At 38.8% G+C, this 23775-nt stretch overlaps 1 protein-coding gene across 1 annotated transcript in view; it reads left to right on the top strand.

Moving 5' to 3' along the window:
* TASOR2 (transcription activation suppressor family member 2) overlaps nt 1-23775 on the top strand; it is a 72321-nt gene that overhangs the window by 236 nt on the left and 48310 nt on the right. The window contains exons 2-6 of the mRNA XM_077758411.1: nt 3176-3295; nt 12697-12830; nt 19143-19288; nt 19571-19666; nt 20728-20800. Coding sequence (XP_077614537.1) covers nt 3176-3295; nt 12697-12830; nt 19143-19288; nt 19571-19666; nt 20728-20800 — 569 coding nt within the window. The remainder of the gene's footprint in view (nt 1-3175; nt 3296-12696; nt 12831-19142; nt 19289-19570; nt 19667-20727; nt 20801-23775) is intronic.

Raw genomic sequence — 23775 nt, 5'->3', positions numbered from 1 at the left:
CGTCCCCCTGGATTGTGTGTGTATGGCGGTGAGGAAGCCCTTGGGAACTGGCAGGGAGCCGGGTCACTTGCACAGCTCTCCCGTGTGGAAGACGGTCACCTCCTGAAGTGTACAACAGCGAGTCAGGTGTTTTCCACTTCAGATTTGGTGTTTTTATTCCTTCTGTGTAGGATTATCTGGGCATGAGAAAACATTTAAACTTTTGTGCCTGGCAAACTTTTTTATACTTTTTAAAGATTTTATGAAAATCCTACCTTCCTCCTTCCACTTTCTTTTTTTTTAACGGGGATGCTTTGTTTATGGGTCTCCATTGTTTTGCCTTATGGGAACTGTTATTTCCATTTGTTTTCTCAATGTTGTCTTCCTATTTAAACAACTAGCTTGCCACCATTTAGGGCTGTGGGAGATCTTTTTTTTCCAAAGTGAAAATTGCTTTTATTTCCCCAGATTATATTTATGCTTATGTAAAAATTTAGATAATACAAAAAGTTACAAAAAACAATTTCCTATACTTGACCCATCTGAAGATAACTTGACATTGAGTACCTCCTGTGGTGCTGTGAGCCCTGCTGGACCGTGGGGGACTCTGGCAAACAAGACAGAGTACCTGCCTCTACAGATCTTATATTCTGGTGGGGGAGATGAGCCCCCCAAAAGCAAATTGATAAAATTATTGCATGTTGTAATGAGTGCTTTTTTTTTTAATAGTTTCCTTTTTTTTTTTTTAATGCTTTATTTATTTCTAGGAGAGAGAGAGAGAGAGATAGCATGAGCAGGGGAGGGTCAGAGAGAGAGGGAGTCACAGACTGAAACAGGCTCCAGGCTCTGAGCTGGCAGTCAGCACAGAGCCCGACGCGGGGCTCGAACCCACGAACCGCGGGGACATGACCTAAGGGGAAGTTGGACGCTTAACCGACTGAGCCACCCAGGCGCCCCGTAATGAGTGCTTTAAAGAAAACAGCTGTTTTTAGGTAGGATGATCAGAGAAGGTTGATCTGAGGGAATAACTTCCAGATTTCACTAAAGGAAGGGCAGGAGCTACGCCGTGGGCAGAACAGGAGAAAGAACGTTCTCGTCAGAAATAACCGTGTGTGCAAAGGTGTGAGCTGGGACTCCATGTAAGTCAGGGGAAGGTGGAGTAAGGCGAGTAGAAAAGTGATCTGGAAAATGAGTTGATTCATTCATTACATAAATGTTTATTGAAACCTTACTTTGTATCAGGCACTCGTCTAGGCACTGGGGACACAGCATGGAAAAGGACAAATTCCCTGGACTCCCGAAGCTAAAACCTTGTGCTGAGAGGATAACCAAATAAACATGAAAGATAGTGGATATTAAGTCTTATGCGGAAGACGATCATTGTTTAAACTGTGGTGTGTGTTCTTAAAGATGTATACATATACACGCTTCTTTTGTAATCTGCTTTTCTTTCCTCTAAATAGTTTATGGTAGGACATTTTTCTATGTTATTAAATGAAGAGCTCTTATTTGGGAGCATCTTAGTTTTTTAGATTAAGTTTGATAAATAATCCATAAATTAGAAAAAAATACTCTGCAGCAACAAAATTTGCACATTATAAAGCATTGTAATATAAACAGGTTTTATAATTTATATAAATATAAGTAAGATAACTTTGTTTCGACAGTCTGCCATTTGGCTCCTCTTCTACCTCATCTCAGCACCCAGCAGCCTCTCTGTGGTTGTTTTACTTCTACCTATCGATGTTGTTAGTTAATTGTATGGATTTCCTATTTACTGAACCAATTTTTAATCTTATAATGAATCTGAATTGATATACGTTATCATTTACATATCCGGATGGATTGTCTTTGCCAGTGCATGTATTTTAGGATTTTAGTATCAGTGTTCATAAGAGAGGTAAATCTTTAGTTTCTTTTTTTAGGTTTTCCTAGTCAGACTTTGGTACTAGCATTTGACTGCTTTAGTAAAAAGTTGGGAAACTCTTCCTTTTATTGAGTTTGGGACAGATGAAATAGCCTAAATATTATTTACTCTTTTAGTTAGTTACCAAACACATATTTACTGTATGCCAGGCATTGGTCTGGTTGCTGAGTACTCAGAGGTAAACGAAGCAGAAATGGTCTCTGCTCTCATTGGGCTTGGTTCCCTAGGGAAGTGGACGTTACTGAAGTAATTATGAATATGTGATGGAGAATCCTAAGTACTCTGAAAGGAAGGAACAAAGTGCTTTTGAGAGAAATGTCATTGAAGATCTACATGAGATTGTACTTTTTATGTTATGAGGACATGCTTATTGAGTATATTGCACTAAAAGTAATTCTTTTTACGTGAAATATTTATTGGGTATTTGATATGTACTTAGGTCTGTGGTCAGTACATTTAAGTAAATGAAGTCTTTATAATTATAAAAGTTAAAGTGACAATCGCTGGTAATAGTAACTACCAGAGTTAGAGGATATAGTCCACATTTTATAATTGAAGAAATTAAGACTTACATTAAGTAGACACTTGTAGTTTAACATGTCCAATTAATGGAAATCCCACTGAGGTTATAGTAAAAGAATAAATAGTAAAAGAATAAAGATGCAAATCCACGAAAAGAGAATGGGAAAGTAGATTCCAGGTGAAATCAGCTTTGGGAAACTAGAAAGAAGATTGTCAACTGATAAGTGACTTTGTGGATTAGAGGATGCTGAAGGCTGAAGACAGGGAAGCCAACGAGGAACAAGCATGTTCCTACCAGGCAGTGTGGCAGTGGCTCAGGATTTAGAAGTACCAAGTACTTGTCAAGGCGGGAATGAAGGGAGGAGTGGAAAATAGAAGGTTTGAGTGATGATTTTTGTAGTTTTGGTGCTCTGGATTCCTTTCCCTACTGCCCGCGCCCAGACAGCTGTCTACACGGAGAGAGAGGACTGAAGGTTCACACCCGGGAGACATTCACTGGGCTCAGACAGCGGAGGTAGGGGCAGAGCACCTAAATGAACATGAAGGTTAAGTGAAAGTCAGCATACTGAATGGTGAAACCCAGAGCTGCCTTCCTGTGTGATTCCCAGAGCTAATAGTCAAGTTTATGCTCCCTCTGAACAAGATACTAAAGGACTCTTTTTCGGGGAAGCTTACCAACCCATCGCAAAGTATTGAATAGATACGGACTTTGGGAGTTTGCCCGATTCAATACCTCTTCACCATCAGATCACATGAGAGAGTAGCAGCTGCTGCTCAGGAAGCACTGTTTGTGCACCAGACTCTCAGTGAGCTTTCAGTGCCTCACATGTACACGTACATGGACAGCCAAGGGTCACCAACCAATTGGTGCGAGTCTCTAACATAAAAGAAACCAAAAGGAATAAACAAGTAGGAAATAAAAGGAGCCTGGTAGAAATAGGCTTACTGCAGTTAACAGAAGAAACTTCAACCAAATGAAACTATAGTTATCTTTAGAAAAGAAAAGATATGACATCCATGAAAGAAGAAAAGGTTCTATTTTTTAAAAAACAGAAATTAGGAGTGCCTGGGTGGCTCAGTCAGTTAAGCGTCCGACTTCGGCTCAGGTCATGATCTCTCGGTTCGTGGGTTCAAGCCCCACGTCGGGCTCTTTGCTGACAGCTAGCTCAAGAGCCTGGAGCCTGCTGCAGATTCTGTGTCTCCCTCTCTCTGACCATCCCCTGCTCGCTTGCTCGCTCGCTCTTTCAGAAATAAATAAAAAAATAAAATAAAAAACAAATTATTTAGAAAAGGGCTCTGTAATAGCAGGAAGAAATATATAAGGATTGGATAATAAAGCTGAAGAACTCTCCCAACAAAATAAAACAGCCACAAGCATTAGAAAATAAGAGTGAGAAGATAAGAAAAGTAGAGGACCAGTCAAGGAGGTCTTTTGCCTTCCACAGTGGGAGGAAACCACCATCTGGTCCCAGAACTAGAAGGTGTGAGTTTCTGGGTTGAATGGGTCTTCTGTCTGATGCCCTGAAGGAGAGTCGGGATGAAACCTAATCATCAGATTGAATGTATAGTTCCAAAAGGAACAAGACCAGATTAGTTCTTAATCATTCTACTTCTGTAAAGAATGGGGGGCTGAGGGGCGGTTCTCAAACTACATTTTGAACAAGTACAGGAGGGGGAAAAAAAGCCCCATAAACTTGAAAATACACGCAAGTACTGTTGGGAAGCCCCAGCAGTTCTGTGAGGAAAGGCAGAGTCATGCAGAGGGGGCATAGTTCAGAAATCTCCAGCAGCCATTCAGTCCTGGAAGCAGTCCCGTCCTAAGAGAGAGTTGCTGCCTGCCAGACTGGGACCGGAACAGCCATATAGTGTCCATTAAAGAAAGCAGAGAGGAATTGGAAAGTGCCTGGGTGGCCCAGAGATCTTAAAACAAGCTAGCAAAATTAGAAGTGAGTATTTTACCTTGGAAAGCAAGGGATGTGTCTCTTAGTAATAGTGGTCTTAAAGAGGAAGACAGAGCTGGAAGTACTCCTGATCCAGCGTACACTTGCTGGTTGGAAGAGGATTGGCAACAAAGACACCATATTATTTTTTCAAAAATCCTTGGGTGCAGGAACATCCAAGTTTTAGGGGAACTCCTAAATTAAGAAAACTGAAAACTGCTCTGCCCCTGCCTATATCCTGAACCTTCTGCTGGTCCAGGACAATTCATCTTGTTTAAAAACGAGAAACAAGAATATGTACAACATCCTTACAGTGATACTGTGGTAGATTGCATTTCTTTCTTGTTTTTTAATGTAATATTTTATTATTACGTTTTTAATTAATTGGCTTTTGGTATATTCACAAGGATGTACAACCATCGCCACCATCAATTGCATTATGAACCCCAGAGCTCTGCTCTACTCTTGCATTCCTGCCATGGCTCTGCATTTCTTCCTACTAGAGGGATAGGATATCTTTCCTTCCCCCTTGCCTTTGAGTTTGGCTATATGACTTGGTTTGGGCAATATCAGGTAGAAATAACAGTATGTTAGTTTCAGGCCTGATAAACCTTATGAGGACTTGGGTATTCTCCGTTTGTTCTCTGCACCCCTGCCATTTCCATGAGAAAAACCTGCTTAGTTCATTGGTGAAAGGAAAATGGGAGAGCCATGGATCAGGGCTACCCCAGCTGAACTAAGCCTAATTCAGCCAACATTGTAGAAATGTGAGCATTAGTAAATGACGGTGGTTATAAGCTGCTGAATTTTGAGATGGCTTGTTACTAAGCAGTAGTTAACTGATAAAAATCTGTAAGAAAAGGCTCAGGTTGGGGGTTGTGTACCACAGTTTTCTACAGATGATGAAAAAAACCCTGAGAATGTTGGTACAGATTAAATCAGGGGTGGGCAATCTGCTGCCTGTGGTCTCACCTGTTTTTCTAAATGAAGTTTTATTAGAACATGCTCATTTCTGTTCACGTACACATTGTCTATGGCTGCTTCACCAGCAGCATTGAGTATTTGTGACAGACTATATGGCTCACAATCCTAAACTATTTACTGTCTGGCCCTTTAGGAAAAAGCTTATGGGCCTCTTGAAGTAGGTGAAAAGTATAACCTAACATTCCAACATAAACTTAGAAATAAATATATCATTTCCATACCTACTAGGATGGCTATAATCAGATAATAAGTGTCAGCATTGATGTGGAGAAGTTACAACTTCCCACACACTGCTGGTGAGCATGTAAAAATTTACCAGAGTCCTCTGCCTCTGGTATCATGACCTGAGCAGAAATCAAGATTTGGNTCGAACCCACGAACCGCGAGATCATGACCTAAGCGAAAGTCGGACGCTTAACCGACTAAGCCACCCAGGCGCCCCCAACATGAGCCATTCTTGAGGAAACAAACTCCAGGGGATCAGTAAATGAAAGGAAACTTCCACCAAAGAATTGCCCACTAAAATTGTAGAGTTACTTAGAAGTTGTTAGTAGGTATCACTGTCTTCTCAGTTTTAAAGAGAGTACATTTTTTTAATGTTTACATATGGGGGAGGCGGAGAGGGAGAATCTCAAGCAGGCTCCACACTGAGTGGGTTTGATCCTGCGACCTTGAGATCATGACCCAAGTCAAAACCAAGAGTTGGACCCTCAAAAGATTAAGCAATCCAGGGAGCACCTGGGTGGCTCAGTTAAGCATCCGACTTCGTCAGGTCATGATCTCACAGTGCCTGGGTTTAAGCCCCTCGTCGGGCTTTGTGCTGACAGCTAGCTTGGAGCCTGGAGCCTGCTTCCTCTCTCTCTGATCCTTCCCTGCTCGCTCACGCTGTCTCTCTGTCTCTCTCTCTCAAAAATTAATAAAACATTTTAAAAAAATTAAAAAGACTAACCCAGGCACCCTGAAACTACCTTTTTTTTTTTTTTAATGTCCCACCATTATATTGGTAGGATATTTTGTTTTTATCCTTTTATCTTGTAAAGTAATCTGTTTACTATACATTTTCTTTTAATAACAAGTGGCTGTAGAACTTTATGGGATGCTTTTGCTGTCTACCAGGTCATAAGTTTTTCTTTAATCCCTTAGTTTGATGAATTACATGAATAGATTTTGTAAAGTTAATAAGCCTTGCTTGCATTCTAGGCATGCATTATTTATCTAGTTTAGGTTTTAAGATTTTTGCATCAATTTTCATTGGTGATGTTGCCTCACAATTTTATGTTACAGCTGTCCTTTACTGGTTTCTCTGTCAGGGTTGTGCTACCCTTATGAAACAAGAAGACTTTTCCCTCTTCTGTTAGAAAAATTTTAATGTGGAAAATTTCTGGGTAGGACATTTATATATCTATAGCAACAGCAGTATCAGTTATTAGTAGTTATATATATATGTTCTGGTTTTCTATTTAAGTAGGTTATGATAAATTATTTCTAGGAAATTCTTCCATTTTTTTCTATTCATTTTTTGTTATAAAATTTTTATATTTCCTGTTTTAAAGTATCTCTAAATCATACTTTTTTATTCCCAGTGTAGTTTTATGTGCCTTTTTTAAAAAAAATAGTTTTATTTATTTCTAGGAGAGAGAGAGAGAGAGAGACAGAGTGAGCAGAGGAGGGTCAGAGAGATAGGGAGACAGAGACTCTGAAATAGGCTCCAGGCTCTGAGCTGGCAGTCAGCACAAAGCCCGACGCGGGGCTCGAACCCACGAACCGCGAGATCATGACCTAAGCGAAAGTCGGACTCTTAACCGACTAAGCCACCCAGGCGCCCCATTTTTATGTGCCTTTTTAAAAATTTTTGACTGAAGATATATCCTTTTCCCCCCGCCAAAGAACTAATCTTTATTTTTCCTGCTCTGTGGTTCTTTTTTCTTCTATTCAATTAACTTCTAATCCTTATTGCTTATTTGCTTTCCTTATTTTCTTTGAATTTACTGCTTCTCTGTTTTCTAAGTTCTTGAATTGACTCTTTAGTTCACTGATTTTCAAATGTTTTTCTTTAACATGTACATTTAAAATTAATGGTTTTCTTGTAGGCTTTTTTTTTTCTTGTAGGTATTTACATGTGTCTAAGTTTAGATCGATGTTTTCATTGTCATTCAGTTCAAATATTTTAAATTTCATTATAATTTAACTTATGTCATTTATAAGTAGGGTTTCGGGGTTTTTATTAAACATGGGGCTCTTGAGATGAGTTTTTTTATGGTCACACTGTAATATTACTGGATTTTGGTCAGATATTACATAGTATCCCATATCCATATTTGGTGCTAAACACATTTTAAGTATATATAGTTCAGAGAATTTTGGTAAATGTGTGCACCCTGTAAATAACACATCCATAAAAATATAGCGTATTTCCATCACCCCTGAAAGTTCCTTCCTGCCTACTTTACTTGCAGTCAGTTTTTCTATTACTGCCTGCTCCTGCCCCCCACCAACAACCGCTGATATGATTATCACTACAGATTAGTTTTGCCAGTTCTAGAACTTCATATATGTATGAATCCTACAGTGTGTTCTTTTTTATGTCTGATTTCTCTCGTCCAGTTTAATGTTTTTGAGGTTCATAGTGTGTCATCAGGTTTTTTGTTTTTGTTTTTTTTTAATCACTGAGTAGAATAGTATATTGTATAAAAAGACCGTAGTTTACCCATTCACCTATCAGGAACATCTAGGTTGTTTCCAGTTTTAGCTTATGTGCCCTGAAAGTTCATATACAGATCTTTTTTTGTGGACATATGTTTCGTTTTTATTGGGAAAACATGTAGGAATAAAATTGCTGGGCCATAAAGTAAGTATATATTTAACATTGTAAGAAACTGACAAAACATTTTTCCAATTGGCTATATAGCTTTATATTCCTACCAAGAATGTAGGAGAGTTCCAGAGGTTCCTCATCCTTGCCAACACTTAGTATTCTCTGTCTTTTTAATTTCAGCCATTCTGGTGGGCAAGTAGCACTTCTCTGATAACTAATAACGTTGACCATTTTCCCACGTACGTACTTGCTGTTAGTATGTTCTTTGTGAAGTGTGTTTAAGAGTTCTTTGTATATTCTGGACACAGGTCCTTCAGAAATATTTTAGTTTCTTAATGATGTCTTCTGAAGTTCAGAAGGTTTTATAATTTTCATGAAGTCCAGTGTATCAGTTTTTCTTACTTATGGTAACTGATTTTTATGCCCTCAGCAATCTTAACCTGTCCCCTGGTCATGATTTTTTTCTTGTGATCTTTTCCTAGAAAGTTCCTCGTGTTAGCTGTTATGTTTATGTCTGTAATTCATTTCCAGTTGAATTTTATGGTTTGAGGTAGGGGTTGAGGTTCATGGGTTTTTTGTTTTTTGGGTTTTTTTTTTTTTCCTGTGTTGGTGGTTATAGCACCAACTGTTGTGAAGATATTCTTTTCCTGTTGGACTATATTGGGTGACAGATTCTGAGCTCATGCTGTTCCACTGATCTGTATGTATTATTGTTGGAGCACCACAGTCATACCTACATTAGCTTTTTAGTGATTCTTTTTTTAATTTTTTAAAAATTAAAAAAAAATTTTTAAATTTATTTCTGAGAGGGAGACACAGAATCTGAAGCAGCCTCCAGGCTCTGAGCTGGCTGTCAGCACAGAGCCTGACGTGGGGCTCAAATCCATGAACCATGAAATCATGACCTGAGCCGAAGTTGGAGGCTTAACCGACTGAGCCACCCAGGGGCCCCAGTAATTCTTGAAATCAGATGGTGAATCCCTTAAATTTGCTCTTTTGTCTAAAATTATTTTGGCAGTTCTATATCCTTTGTAAATTTTAGAGTCAGGTCATCGGTTTTTGCAAACTGGGATTGTGCTGAACATTTACACATCAGTGTTGTATCTTAGCATCTCCCAGCAAGGGCACAAAGCTTTCTGGTTTATTGGAGAGCACGGCTTCAGATTGAAGCTGGGCAATGTATTGCTGCACAAATGAGGTCTCCAAAAACACTTGATGTATCTATTTGTTCGGAGGAGATTTTGGGTTCTCAAGGAGAATTTTAAACAGAGACAATTTTAAATTCAGAAAAATGAAACATCATTTAAAAAAGAAGATTGAGGGGTGCCTGGGTGGCTCAGTCAGTTGGGCGTCCGACTTCGGCTCAGGTCTTGATCTCGCAGTTTGTGAGTTCGAGCCCCACATCAGGCTCTTTGCTGACAGCTCAGAGCCTGGAGCCTGCTTTGGATTCTATGTCTCCATCTCTCTCTGCCCCTCGCCTGCTCACTTTCTGTCTCTCTCAAAAATAAATAAACATTAAAAATAAAAAAAAATAAAAAGAAAAAAGAAAATTGACTACCCAGTGTAGCCCAGCTGTGATTAATGCATACAGCTTAGTGAAACATTGAATCCTGATGTAGCAAAATTAGCATAATGAGTTTATACAGCTATTGTATTTAGAAACATGAAGTTATACCAGAAGATACAGCTAAAGTTGAAAGTGGTTGCCTAAGAAGAGTGGAAATCAGGTCTCCCCGGGAGGGTAAGGGCAGTGATTGATAAGACTACTGGTATTCAGCTTTTTATTTAGTGTATATGCTTTGATGAAATTTATTTTTAAAAAGGTGAAGAAAGATTAAGTAGCTTTCTCAGAGTCACAAAGCTAAAAAGACCTAGATTCAGAATCTTGTCTTGCCAAGTCCTTCTGACTACAAAATGTGTGCCCTTAATTACCTGTTCCATGGAAGAGGAGCTTGTCCTGAATAGAACTTTCACACACCATTCTGAAATTATGACCTAAATGTTAATAAACACTCTTTCAGGTAGATACACAGTCTCCCATTTTTTCCTGTATTCCTAGTCCCAGCCCAGACCGGTACATAGAGCAGGACTTTGATAAATATCTGTGGAACACTAGTGAAAAATGATTATTGCAGGGTGGAAAAATTTTAAGTCATCAGAGAAGCTAGATTGGGGGGGTTCAATGTGAGGAAAACTTGAAGTGGTGGAGGGGTATGAAAATCAGACTTTGTATAAAATAAGGGAAATTACATTAGGAGTGATCTGAGTCAAGGGTATTTTTTCCCTTGTGTGTGGGAGGAAGGTAAGTCTTATGGAATAGGTGGGAATCAAAGTCTTTAAAAACCCTTATCTTTTAGGTTTCGAGTTTTCATAGAAGTTATAATATTAGCTTTTGTGATTTCTTGCTAATAAATACTTACTAAGATAAATGTCTCCATGCATGGTAACAAAAGAGGAATTAGATAAATTATCCAGTGCCGTGCACAATGCCTCATAACAGGCCTTCAGTAAGGCAGTTTGTAAAGTCACAGTTTTAGAACTGAAAGGAGCTTTTGAAGGATAATTTCAGGGCGTCTGGGAGGCTCAGTCAGTTAAGCATCCGACTTAGGGCTCAGGTCATATTCTCACATTTTGTGGGTTTGAGCCCTGTGTCAGGCGCTGAGCTGACAGCTCAAAGCCTGGAGCCATCTTCAGGTTCTGTCTCCTCCTCTCTGCCCCCGCCCATCTTTCTCTCAAAAATAAATAAACATTAAAAATAAAATTCCAACTAAATGAGGGGCGCCTGGGTGGCTTAGTCGGTTAAGCGTCCGACTTTCGCTTAGGTCATGATCTTGCGGTTGGTGGGTTCGAGCCCCACGTCAGGCTCTGTGCTGACTGCCAGCTCAGAGCCTGGTGCCTGTTTCAGTCTGTGACTCCCTCTCTCTCTGACCCTCCCCTGCTCACGCTGTCTCTCTGTCTCTCTCTCCTAGAAATAAATAAAAAATATTAAAAAAAAAATACAACTAAATGAGAATTTAAAATAAATGATTTAGCCAAGTTAATAGTGTGTTTTCAGTTACCAGTGAAGGTGGTTTAAACAATAAAGGACCACTTATTTTTTCACTTCTCAAAAGATTGAGAGGCAGGGCGCTCCAGGTGAATTTGTTCAGCAGTTCAAGGACTTCTTCAGTGATTGAGATTCTGTTTTGTTCCACCCTTAATGTGCCCGCTGATCAATCCCATCCTGGTTGCAAGGAATTCAAGGCAGCAAACACATCTGAAGATGAGGCCTTAAGGCTAGAAGAAGATGGAGATGGGGAGAATGCATTTTTTTTCCTTCAGAATTCTCTCTGCTGACATCCATTCACATCTCATTGGCCAGAGACCATAATGAGCTTAACTTCTCTCCATTCCCCACCCCCCAAGCCTCTCCTAAAGCACCTAATACCTAAACAAAATTGTGGTTTGGAGGAAGGAAAGAGAACGGGGCATGATATTTGGAAAGGCAGTCAACAGTGTCATAACACTAACGTCTTAAAACAAGTTGCTGGTAGGCTTACCATCCTGGTCTCCTGATTCCCAATTTAATTCTCTCCTCTTGACATGAATGACCTGTTTGCTTTATGAATGAATATTGTCAGTATTGCCATTTTTTCTGAAGAATCTTGAATATATCCACACAATTCTGCCTCAAATCCTTTTTGAAAAAAGGTGTATTATTATAAAAGTAAAAATATGCTAATTTTTGTGTGAAGCATATTGAATTCTTCAAATAAACTACCCACAGTTCCTTTTAAGCATAATCTGTCTCTTTGCTCCTACTGTTTCTGTTGTCTAGAAAACCTACGGGCCAGCCTTCTTTTGGCTTTATTATTTGAGTACCTACTCAGACTTCAAGTGTCAATGCCTCTGAAACATCTTGACATTCCCCATCTTAATGAACTCCCTATTATGCATCCACTACATTGTGTTCTAGATTCTCCCACACATTTATAGTACCGGTTTCTGTACAGGTTCATCTTCCTTTTCTAGTCTAAGCTTTCATTGTAGAGACAGTTTCTCAGTTGTCTTGATAAATCCTGGGTAGAGCATGGTACTGTGTATGTAATAGGCACCAATAATAGTTTTTAAAGATTGGATGAATCATATGCTTATTTGGGGGTGGGGAGAGATTTTAATTGTATTCTATTGGATTTCGTTATTTTCAACCAGTAGAACATGCAGCAGTTCTATAATCTCTACTCTTCATTTCAAAAGATTTTTTTTCTTTAATGAGGCAAAAGTGATTCCTATAAGCATAACTTATTTCTATGAACAGAATTTTCTTTAGAACTTAAAGAATATTAAAGAAAAGGCATTTCATTTTATGTATGTTACTGCTTATAGAGCAAATTTAGCCCTTAGCCCTGGAGACCTGTCAAAGGTAGTAAACATTACAGAATTGTACTTAATGTAAATTAGATGTTCAGTAAACATTTGTTTATATGGTAAATATGTCGTAAATAGAACTATTTGCTTTATGATTTCATTTTTTTCTTTTCTCATTTTAGCAATTATGAAACTAACAGAGAACAGGACTATGTCAAGAATTCTGGGGGTGTACTTGGTGAAAATGAATTAAGACCACCCTCCCAGCTACATTCTCTCTTAGAGAAGACCGAGCCAGGGTTCATATCAGAAAAGAGTGGGTATTAAACTAAATGCTATGAGTTATTACTAACAAATCCAAAGTAGAACAGCAGAATTAAAAACTTTTAATTTTGATCATGTAAAATGAAAGAATTTTTTTAAAAAACATAATTTCCAGTTTCATTAATCAAATGAATCAAATTTCATTAATCAAAAAATCATTAATCCAAAATTAACATGATTAAATTTTCAAATGGCATCAAAAAAGGTATATGTTCAAGGGAATTGTCACATTTCTCTATTTGTATTTCTTTGAAGTTATGATTCATTTTGCTTGATTTTGAATTCAGATATTTTAAATAGTGGAAGTACTACATGCTTATGTAAGAAAATCTCAATTGTAGTAATACATATACGGTAACAAGTAGAAGTTCCCCTTTATCCACTTCTACTTCAGTAACTGTTGGTTTAAGCACTGTTAACAGTTTGGTTTCCCATGTTTCTACATCTTTTTCTGTAAATGCTCAAACATATATTTTTAATGTTTGGGTTTTTTTTTTTTTTTTTAACCAAAATGATATTATGTAATGCATGTTATTTACTCAGTATGTAATGGATATTTTTATATGTCAGTATATATGGATTTACTTGATTTTTATTCAGTAGTTATATAGTGTTTCCTTATTGATAGTAGTTAGTTGGTTATCTCCAGTGTTTTTGTTATTACAGGTACAGGTGCATGGAATACCCTCGTACATGTAGCCTGTGCTCTCAGGCTAGTATGTCTAAGGAGTAGATTCCCGGAAGTGGAATCGTTATTCGGTATACACATTTAAGTTTCTGTTAGGTCCTGCCAAATTGTGCTGTAAAAAAGTACTAATCTTAGACTGGCAATCCCTTAATGTCTGAAAAGTAAAGGTAATACATTTTAGGATCAGGTGATTAAGGAATGGGCTCTTTGTCAGCAGCTATCAAAGGGCCAGCTTAGACTGGATGGAGGATGGAGGCATCAGTCGTGTTACCAGGGGTGGGTTACAGCCTGTCTATAGGGAATACTAATAAGGGCCTTTAGTGGCAGGTGATGTTAGGTTCTGAGTATATCTGTCTTTGATGAATGCTCCTGCATAACATACACACAGGGGATGTGGTCATGAGAGTTTGGGGCAGTGTAGAGAGTTTGGGGGCTGATTTGTGTGAACAGTTGTTGTGACACTGAAGTTGTTGCCATTAGTTCATCTCATTATTTCCTTTCGGACTAGATGCTTACAGAATGGAAAACAGATACTTGTGCCATAGCAGCAGGGGTTGGTTTATAATTTTCTAATTCCTCTCATTAGAAGTTAAAAACAGAAAGAGGTGTCCAAAAACAGACACTCAGTATCTCTGATGGCTTTTAAGAAAGAGGGAGATAAATATAGGGTACTTTGAGCAGAATCCAGCCTGTGTCAAGCTTGACTTAACTTTTTTCTTTTTTTTAAATTTATATCCAAGTTAGTTAGCATATAGTGCAATAATGATTTCAGGAGTAGATTCCAGTGATTCATCCCTATGTATAACACCCACTGCTCTTCCCCACAGGTGTCTTCCTTAATACCCCTCACCCATTTAGCCCATCCCCTCACCCCAACCCCTCCAGCAACAACCCTCAGTTCTCTGTATTTAAGAGTATCTTTTGTCCCCCTCCTTGTTTTTATATTATTTTTCCTTCCCTTCCCCTATGTTCATCTGTTTTGTATCTTAAATTCCTCATATGAGCGAAGTCATATGGTATTTATCTTTCTCTGACTAATTTCGCTTAGCATAATACCCTCTAGTTCCATCCACATAGTTGCAGGTGGCAAGATTTCATTCTTTTTGATTGCTGAGTAATACTCCATTGTATATATGTATCACATCTTCTTTCTCCATCCATCCATCAATGGACATTTGGGCTCTTTCCATACTTTGGCTATTGTCATTAGTGCTGGTATAAACATTGGCATGCATGTGCCCCTTTGAAACAGCACACTTGTATCCCCTGGATAAATACCTAGTAGTGTATTTGCTGGGTTGTAGGGTAGTTCTATTTTTAATTTTTTCAGGAACCTCCACACTGTTTTCCAGAGTGGCTGCATCAGTTTGCATTCCCACCAGCAGTGCAAGTGGATCCTCTTTCTCTGCATCCTCGCCAACCTCTGTTGCCTGAGTTCTTAACATTAGCCATTCTGACTGGTGTACGGTGGTATCTCATTGTGGTTTTATTTTGTGTTTCCCTAATGATGAGTGATATTGAGCATTTTTTCATGTGTCTGTTGGCCATCTGGATGTTTGCTTTGGAGAAGTGTCTATTCATGTCTTTTGCCCATTTCTTCACTGGATTATTTGTTTTTTTGGGTGTTGAGTTTGGTAAGTTATAGATTTTAGATACTAACCCTTTATCTGATACGTTGTTTGCAAATATCTTCTCCCATTCCATCGGTTACCTTTTAGTTTTGCTGATTGTTTCCTTTTCTGTGCAGAAACTTTTTATTTTGATGAGGCCCCAATAATTCATTTTTGCTTTTGTTTCCCTTGCGTCTGGAGGCGTGTTGAGTAAGAAGTTGCTGTGGCCGAGGTCAAAGAGGTTTTTGCCTGCTTTCTCCTCTAGGATTTTGCTGGTTTCCTGTCCTACATTTAGGTCTTCCCTCCATTTTGAATTTATTTTTGTGTATGATGTAAGAAAGTGGTCTGGTTTCATTTTCCTGCATGTCGCTGTCTAATTTTCCCAGCACCATTTGCTGAAGAGACTGTCTTTTTTCCATTGGAAATTCTTTCTTGCTTTGTCAAAGATTAGTTGGCCGTATGTTTGAGGGTTCACTTTTGGGTTCTCCCTTCTGTTCCATTGATCTGAGTGTCTGTTTTTGTGCCAAGCTTGACTTAACTTTCAACACTGAATCCACAACTAGTAGAAATGTGCCCAAATCTAGGTGCTACAGGAAGGAATATTAACTCAATGTCTAGAGCCATTGTGATTGAATTTAAATTTTCTCCATTTTACAGACCAGAATTTTTCAAGTTGTTTTTAGTGTTTCTTGGTAGAATAGCCCCCTCTTCGTTCTCTTAATATTCTGATAACCTTGAATATTTAAATGAAGCATGTGTATTGCTCAGCAAAAATGTGGCCATCCATTTAGTACTCATACCATTGTATATACTAGCGAGACATTTAGTACTCATACCATTCTACATACTAGCGAGATTCTTAAGTGGGAGTACGTTGTTCAAGAAGAGGTAATGTCAAATAATGTCTTGATAAAATGCTTGTCTATCTCCTTAGCTGTGGAGCAGGAAACTTGTGCTTTCTTGAGAGTATAATTGAGGTCGTTTGTTATGAAATCATGAAAGATTCAAGATTTACTGTAGATTTCTAACAATTACACTGTGGACATGCTTGTCCTGCTAACTGTAAAATTATTACTTTTATAAATATGTTGCTGTTTGGAAAATGCTGACTTAAAGAGGAAGCATTTTTAAACATAAATAGTTTTAGGAATAAAAACATGTTAGCACACAGTCATTTCCTACATTTTATTTTATTTTTAAAATTTTTAAATTTTTTAAATTTTTATTTAAAGATTTTTTTAATAACATTTATTTATTTTTGAGAGAGAGAGAGAGACAGAGTGTGAGCAGGTGAGGTGCAGAGAGAGAAGGAGACACAGAATCGGAAGCAAGCTCCAGGCTCTTAGCTGTCAGCACAGAACCTCATGCGGCGCTCGAACTCAGAAACCGAGATCATGACCTGAGCCAAAGTCAGCTGCTTAACCAACTGAGCCACCCAGGCACCTCTATTTTAATTTTTTTTAACTTTTTTTAAAAAATATTTTTTATTTATTTCTAGGAGAGAGATAGACAGCGTGAGCAGGGGAGGGTCAGAGAGAGAGGGAGTCACAGACTGAAACAGGCTCCAGGCTCTGAGCTGGCAGTCAGCACAGAGCCCGACGCGGGGCTTGAACCCACGAACCACGAGATCATGACCTAAGCGAAAGTCGGACGCTTAACCGACTAAGCCACCCAGGTGCCCCTAACTTTTTAAAAGTTCATTTATTTATTTTGAGAGAGACAGAGAGAGGACCAGGGGAGGGGGAGAGAGAAGGAGAGATAGGACTCCAAGCAGACTCCTTACTATTAGCATAGAGCCAGATGAGGGGCTCAAGCTCATGAACCGTGAGAACATGACCTGAGGCAAGACCAAGAGTCAGACACTTAACCAACTGTGCCACCCAGTTTCCATCTCCTCCTCTTGTTATTTTAACCATCATCTCTATTCATAGCTTTATTGAGAACAGTATTCCCCACACTGGTAGTGTTCTCTGACCACATGTATTTGGGAAATATTGTATTAGATGGGCTGTTTTTATTTTTCAAATTGCACTATTTTTCAGTTTTTAGTTTATTGTGACCTGACCCTCAAAAATGTGAATATATATATAGTATTCATTACTTCTGAAATTAAAAACTTGTCTTCGTATTAACATCTTGTGAGATTGGAGAGTTGATAATCATAGAATGTTTGTTTCCAAAGCTGTGACAACTTTTATTCCTTTCGCTGTAAGCAACCTATTTCTCATATATTGAGCCTCAGAGTTTACTTAGATTTTTAAATATTATTTTGCCTTTTTAAAAATATGAAATACAAAATTTCCCAAAGTAGAAGTTTTAGAGGAACCCTGGTTTGCATTTGGGCTAGCAGGGCACTTCATTTGTAAGACAGAGTCACAAAGGCATAGGCTTCCCAGTTTGAGTAATGTAGCTGTATAAAGCTATCGTTTTAATTATTATCCCTGGTGGTTTGCTATTCGAGCCTCTTAAGAATATCCATGTGTTACAGCATTTGTACACTGCTATTGAAGGAAAGAGGGAAACTGAGAAAAAGTAAAACAGTTTATGGATCATGGATGATGTGTGCGAACTTCAGAATGTCTTAAATGTTTCATTCATCCTCCCTTCTTTCCTTCTGTGCTACGTACAGTCTTTCACTTTGGATACTAGGACATTTTGTTTATTAAAGCATTTTTAAATTACTTAGATAATTGAAGCGTTAGGACAATTTAGTTCAAATTAACTTGCCTGAAATGTTTGTTTCCATTTCTATGATAGTTTAGCTTTTTACCGTTTCTTATTATTTTTAATTAAAATGCTTGTTTTCCTTTAACTATTGAACTTTAGTGTAATCGGCAGAGTTCTGGCATAAGCAAGAAACCTCAGTAATGGTTTATTTATACAGTATGACCAAAACTTCCAGTCCTTAGTTTGTACCTCCCCACCTCCACCTTGTTAAAGAGACTAGAAATAGGAGTGAACAAATAGTTAAATGTTATGAGAACTCATTAGGCCCAATTCTTGGCTAAAGTAGGGACTTGTAAAATCAAGAGATTTATTCGTCAAGTCAGTTAACCCTGGGTTAGGAACCTTGCCTCTCACGAGAAGAGAGGGACGGTGCGGAATCTCTGGGATAGCACGGGTGTGCATAGGGTTTGCAAAAAGCATTTTCTAAAAAGTAACGAAGTTTCATTTTGGGAAAATGGAAAGAAGTAATTTCTAATAATATAACCCGTAGGAAGGAATAGGAAGGAAAGTTCAGTCAATAGACGCTAGATGGTCTAGACTGTGAGGAAACCCCAAAGATACAAAGCTTTCTAATGTGTTTGTGGAGTGTGCACTATTCGGCCCCTTGAAAGGAACCCAACAGGCTCACTTGGGGATTTGATGAGAAGACGGGAAGGGTAAGTTTATCAAAATGTGGCGTACGTTTTAAAGAACTTTAGAATAAGAAACATTGGTCTAAGTGACTGCTGATCACCCCCTTGACGCCTCCACGTTCAGTGTGCTTGTTCCCCCGGCTGTGGTTACAGCGCGCAGTTGAAACCAGAAGGCGGGATCTAGCAGAGTTTATTTTACTCTTGTATTGAAAGTAATTCACCTTTAATAACTCACTTCTATTTAAAAAAATTTTTTAAACGCTTGTTTATTTTTGAGAGAGACTGGGCACGAGTGGGGGAGGGACAGAGAGAAAGAGGGAGACTCAGAATCCAAAGCCAGCTCCAGGGTCCACACTGTCAGCATAGAGCCCAACATGGGGCTCGAGCCCACGAACCGTGCGCTGATGTGAAACACCCAACTGACTGAGCCACCCAGGAGGTGCCCTGGTCACCTCCATTTAGATTAAATTCTTCCTGTTAGAGGTCTTTTAAGACAGTACAGATAAGGTCGCCCAGAACACATTATAAATGTCTGCATTCCATAGGCAAGAAATAGATGAAGTATTCAGTGATATTTAGTGTGCCACTTTGAACCCCATCCTGTGGTTATCTTAAACAGTTGCATTATTTTTGTTTGTGTTTTACAGTTTTTGAGACAGTGTCCTTGAGTTCAGACTCTCTCTTCCAGAGGGCAGTTTCAATTCTTCATACTTCTTACTTGGACTCTGCATCTGAGCATGGTTTTCAGTACAGTCAAGTGACTTTGGTGAAAAATGACATTTTCTTAAATGAGGTGAGGTGCTTGGTACACACTGTGTCTGTGTGTTAGTTTTATTTTAGCTTTAAAGAACTAGACCCATCATTTTTGGTATATAAGCCTCTTTCTTTTCAGCTATTACTTTCAGATGAGATAAGAAATCCTTGGAGGATAATAAGAATGTATTCTAGGGAATAGAAAAAAATAATAAATTTCATTAGTTTTTTAACAGGAGGAATTCAGATGATGCATTTTTAAAAATTAATTTTTAAGGCAAAATAAATGTTTATAGCATTCAATTATTTTCTCTTTGTACAGTACAAAACTTTTTACCAAGAAAAAAAAGCAAGTAATTATACTCAGGAAGAACTTCAAGAGACTTATGGATTTCTTCTATTTGAAACTGAAAAGCAGGTAAGGGGGTTAGGTCATAGAACATTAATGTTGTGATATTAACGTGCAAAATTAATGATATCGTTAAATACCGATATTTCAGTTCTTTGAGACTTAAAAGATTACCAGTTCACCAGCCTTTTTTGTTACTTAGTTTGGTGGCAGTATAAATGACTGAAGGCTGGTTATGAAAGAGATTGGATTTCTATACCTTTTCACAGGCCGTCTTTAGTTTCATCTACCATACATTTGTCAGCTCGAGGTGAGATTTGGATGAATGTATGTTTCTTAAGTATCGGTAATGCCTTTTAATGGGGTGAATGGATATTTCACCATTCTGGATCATTGTTCACATAGATACTTTCTGGTTTTTGTGGAGGTTTTTTCAAGTTTCAGTTACGTGGTTTGGGGGATAAGATGAACACTTTCAGCAGTTGAGTTACTTGAAATTATTTCGTGATTGTCTTTGAAGATTGAACTTCTGTACTGTTTGTACCAAAACTTTGGTGGAAGAAAACTGCTATGTGGAGGGTGTGTCTCTGAAGATGTTTATGACTTCCTGGGTACAGATTAAACAATACTAGAGATTTATAATTCAATTCAAAGTAATTCAGTATTTTGGTTGGGACTGTGATTGAAGAACAAAGGTGATTTGCTTAAAAAATACCTAACAGTAGCATCTAATGTAAGGATTATATAGTAATCCCAGAAGAGTTCATTCATTTGCTTAATCATCTACTTCCAAATAAGAGAGACTGTGGATTCATACTTAAAAAGGCATTTGGGGATAATACATTTGCCAGTTTAGTTATTCCAAAGCTAGAATTGAAATCTTCAAGAGAGTACTTAATCTGTGAGCTTTTTTAATTTAGTTTTGCTGATGACATGTTTGTTAACAGAAATGATAAAATTTCATGAACTATTAACCAAACACAGTTGCCTTGTATAAGCTTGCTTTGTGCCATAAATACATACACTGTACGGATTCTGTATCTGTTTCAGAGGTTCTGGATTGTGGTGTTATTTCATTGTCTCTTCTAAGACTGATACGATAAGCAAAGTTCTGTTTTATTTATTTAAAGGCAAAGTTATTATGTCAGCGTGGACTCTGTGTGGGCAGCGGTGCTATTACTACTCTTGGTGACCCAGCGAAAGGTAAGTCTGTGAGAATAAAGGATCTCTTCTTTTACAAGATGAAGTGCGGTTTAATTAATTTCATAAGATACTTTTATTAAAAGCCAGTTTCATTAATATAAATAATAATCTTTAGAATCAGAGCTTTAAACAAATAAATGAGCCTTTTCCAATAGAAGTTACATATCAGAACTTTTTTTTAAAGGTTGATTGGACTAGAAAAGATACCAAAGGTATCTTCCAGCACCAAGAGATTAAGTACAGTCGTCCAGGGCTAATGAGGGTGTCTTCTAAGCTATTATTCTAAGCTGTCATAATGGCAGTAAGGAGTAGAAAATAGAACTGACGAAACTTGGCACCTGTGGAATGTGAGAAGTAAGAAAGAAATACTCAGATATAAGGTTGTAAATGTACACTACAGCGATAGCATTAATAGAAAAGAGACACAGAAGGAAGCCAAGGAGTTGAAAGAGAAAGATAATCTTAAAATTAAGAGACTTAGCACTGCATTCCTTTGAGCTTCAGTTTCCTTATCTGTGCAATAGATAAAACTGTCTTTTAGATCTGTAGCGAGGACAGTGGGAGGCTATGTGGCGTGCTTAGCCTGGAGCACATACCTTGTAAGTTCTCAGTAAATGGACCCTACTTTCACGAATTGAATTTGAGAAATAATGAGATTTTCCTCAGTGTTTCTGAAAGATATCCTGCTGATGGTGAAAAATTGCTAGAAAAGGATTTAGGACTGGACATTGGGGTTCACGGTGGCAGGCTGGGTGTTAGTTGAAGTCAAAGATAGTGTTACGTGGGACAGCCCCTGGGACAGTATCTCGATGAGAAGATGGCAGAGACCAGTCGGGACCGTTGGATCCTTGTGGGATCCTGACTGGGGCGGGGGGCAATCGGATTAGTCCGGTGAAGGAACAGCTGAGTTTGACGGAAAGCAGAAGGACTTAAGGAGGGGGATTTAGCTCTCAAATGCTGGCAGTGTGGGGATCGGGACTGAGATGATTGGGCATGTGGCCGGATTCCTGCTGGCCTTTTCTTCTCACAGCTTCATGGAGATAAAATTCATAGACCCTGCAACTCACCCAGTTAAAGTGTCCAGTGCAGCGGTTTTTAATGTGTTTATAGAGTCGTGCTACTATCCGCACCGTCCATTTTAGACCAGTTTTATCACCGAGGAAAGAAGTCCCGTGCCTGTTAGCAGTGATGCTGCATCCCTCGCCACCACCAGCCCAGGCAGCCACTCATCTGCTTTTCCCTCTGTGGATTTGCCTAGTGCTGACATTCTGCCTAAACGGGACCCCATGTGACGTTGTGTGTCTTCTTGCCTCAGCTTAGTGTCTTCCAGGCTCCTCCGTGGTGTAGCTCGTACTGGCACTTCGTTTGCCTTTTGGTTGAATAATACCCCGTTGTAGGGTTCTGACACGTTTTCCTTAGTCTTTGAGTACTTGAGGGACGTTTGGTTGTTTCCACTTCTTGGCTGTTACGAAAACTGCTGCTGTGCACATTTACGTCCACGTTTTTGTGTAGATGTTTGTTTTCACTTCTCTTAGGTGTAGACCCAGCAGTGCAGTTGCTGGGTTATGTGGTCACTCTGTGCAAAACAAAATGTTTTAAAACTTGTATTCAGATCTTCTAAAGGCCGTGAAAGGGATACATTCATAATCCTGATAACATTTTACATAAAACCTGTTTTTCTTCCTACTCTTTTTCAGCATCCCCTTTTCATTATAAAAAGATTAACATAAAAGCAGAGAGGACAGTATAATATACCCATGCCCTAGGTTTAACAGATATTTTGCATTATTCCCTTCATTTGGCTATAAAATTTTGTTGTTGAAGAATTTGAAAGTAAATACTTCAGCTTACATCTCCAAAAAATAAGGCCATTTTTCTACATTTCTACAATCCTATGATGATATTGTTGATACTTAAGATAAAGGCTGACTTCAGTAGGGTGGTGGAGTAGAAACTGGATTATTCTAACAAGTACACTTTCTTCTTGAACATGTACTGCGGTGGATAATAAAATAGCACTCCTCGCTGTGTGCATTTTCAAGTTTTTGGCTCTGGGCACCTGGGTGGCTCAGTCAGTTAAGCATCCAACGGCTCAGGTCATGATCGCACGGTTTGTGAGTTTGNCTCTTCCTCCCTCTCCTTCTCCCCCCCCCCCCCCCCCCCGTGTGTTCTCTCTCTCTCATAAATAATTTTTAAAAATTTATAGTTTTGGTGCAAGTAGAAATAGATCTGTGTATAATAGTCATATTTTATATTAATCTAGTGTTTTGTAGTTTTAAAAGTTTATTGATCTTTTTAAATCTTCCTGAGGACCCTGTGGCTTATGCATCATGACCCAAGCCCACCCTCCCCACTTAAGTGACCTACTCCTCAGTCACATGGTTATTAGTAGGAAGAAAAGACTTGGCCCTGGAACTCAGCTCTTAACGCAAGTGCATTGTTCCCTCCAGTAGATCACAGCACTCTCACCGTTCTTTGTCTTTTGTGTTTGTGTTTTGAGAGGTGCCGCTGTTCAGGAATCTCTGTGGCATCTGCTTTTTCTTCCGCACTCCCTCCCCATGCCACATGGGGACTCTCCTCTCCTGTCTCAGCTCTGACAGCAGCTTTCTGATTGATCTTGCTTCTAGTGTCTCCCCTCTTGAGACTTTGCTCTCTTTTAAGTGGCAGTCTGGGGGCATATCTGGGTGGCTCGGTCAGTTAAGTGTCCGACTTCAGCTCTGGTTGTGATCTGTTTGTGGGTTTGAGCCCCATGTTGGGCTCCATGCTGACAGCATGGAGCCTGCTTGGGATTCTCTCTCTTCCTCTCTCTGTACCCCTCCTCAACTTGTGCTTTCTCTCTCTCAAAATAAACTTAAAAAAAAATTTAAGTGGCCGTCTGTTGCTGAATACCTTTGGTGGGTCTCTGTTTACAGCAAGCCCTACATAGATCTGTGCTGTTCAGTTCAAAGCTTCCTTTCCAACCTCAGCTTCTTGGG

This window comes from Crocuta crocuta, unplaced genomic scaffold, assembly GCF_008692635.1.
Source record: "Crocuta crocuta isolate KB4526 unplaced genomic scaffold, BGI_CrCroc_1.0 scaffold32, whole genome shotgun sequence".
In the NCBI taxonomy this organism is placed as follows: Eukaryota; Metazoa; Chordata; class Mammalia; order Carnivora; family Hyaenidae; genus Crocuta; species Crocuta crocuta.
This window is presented reverse-complemented; position numbering and strand designations above follow the sequence as displayed.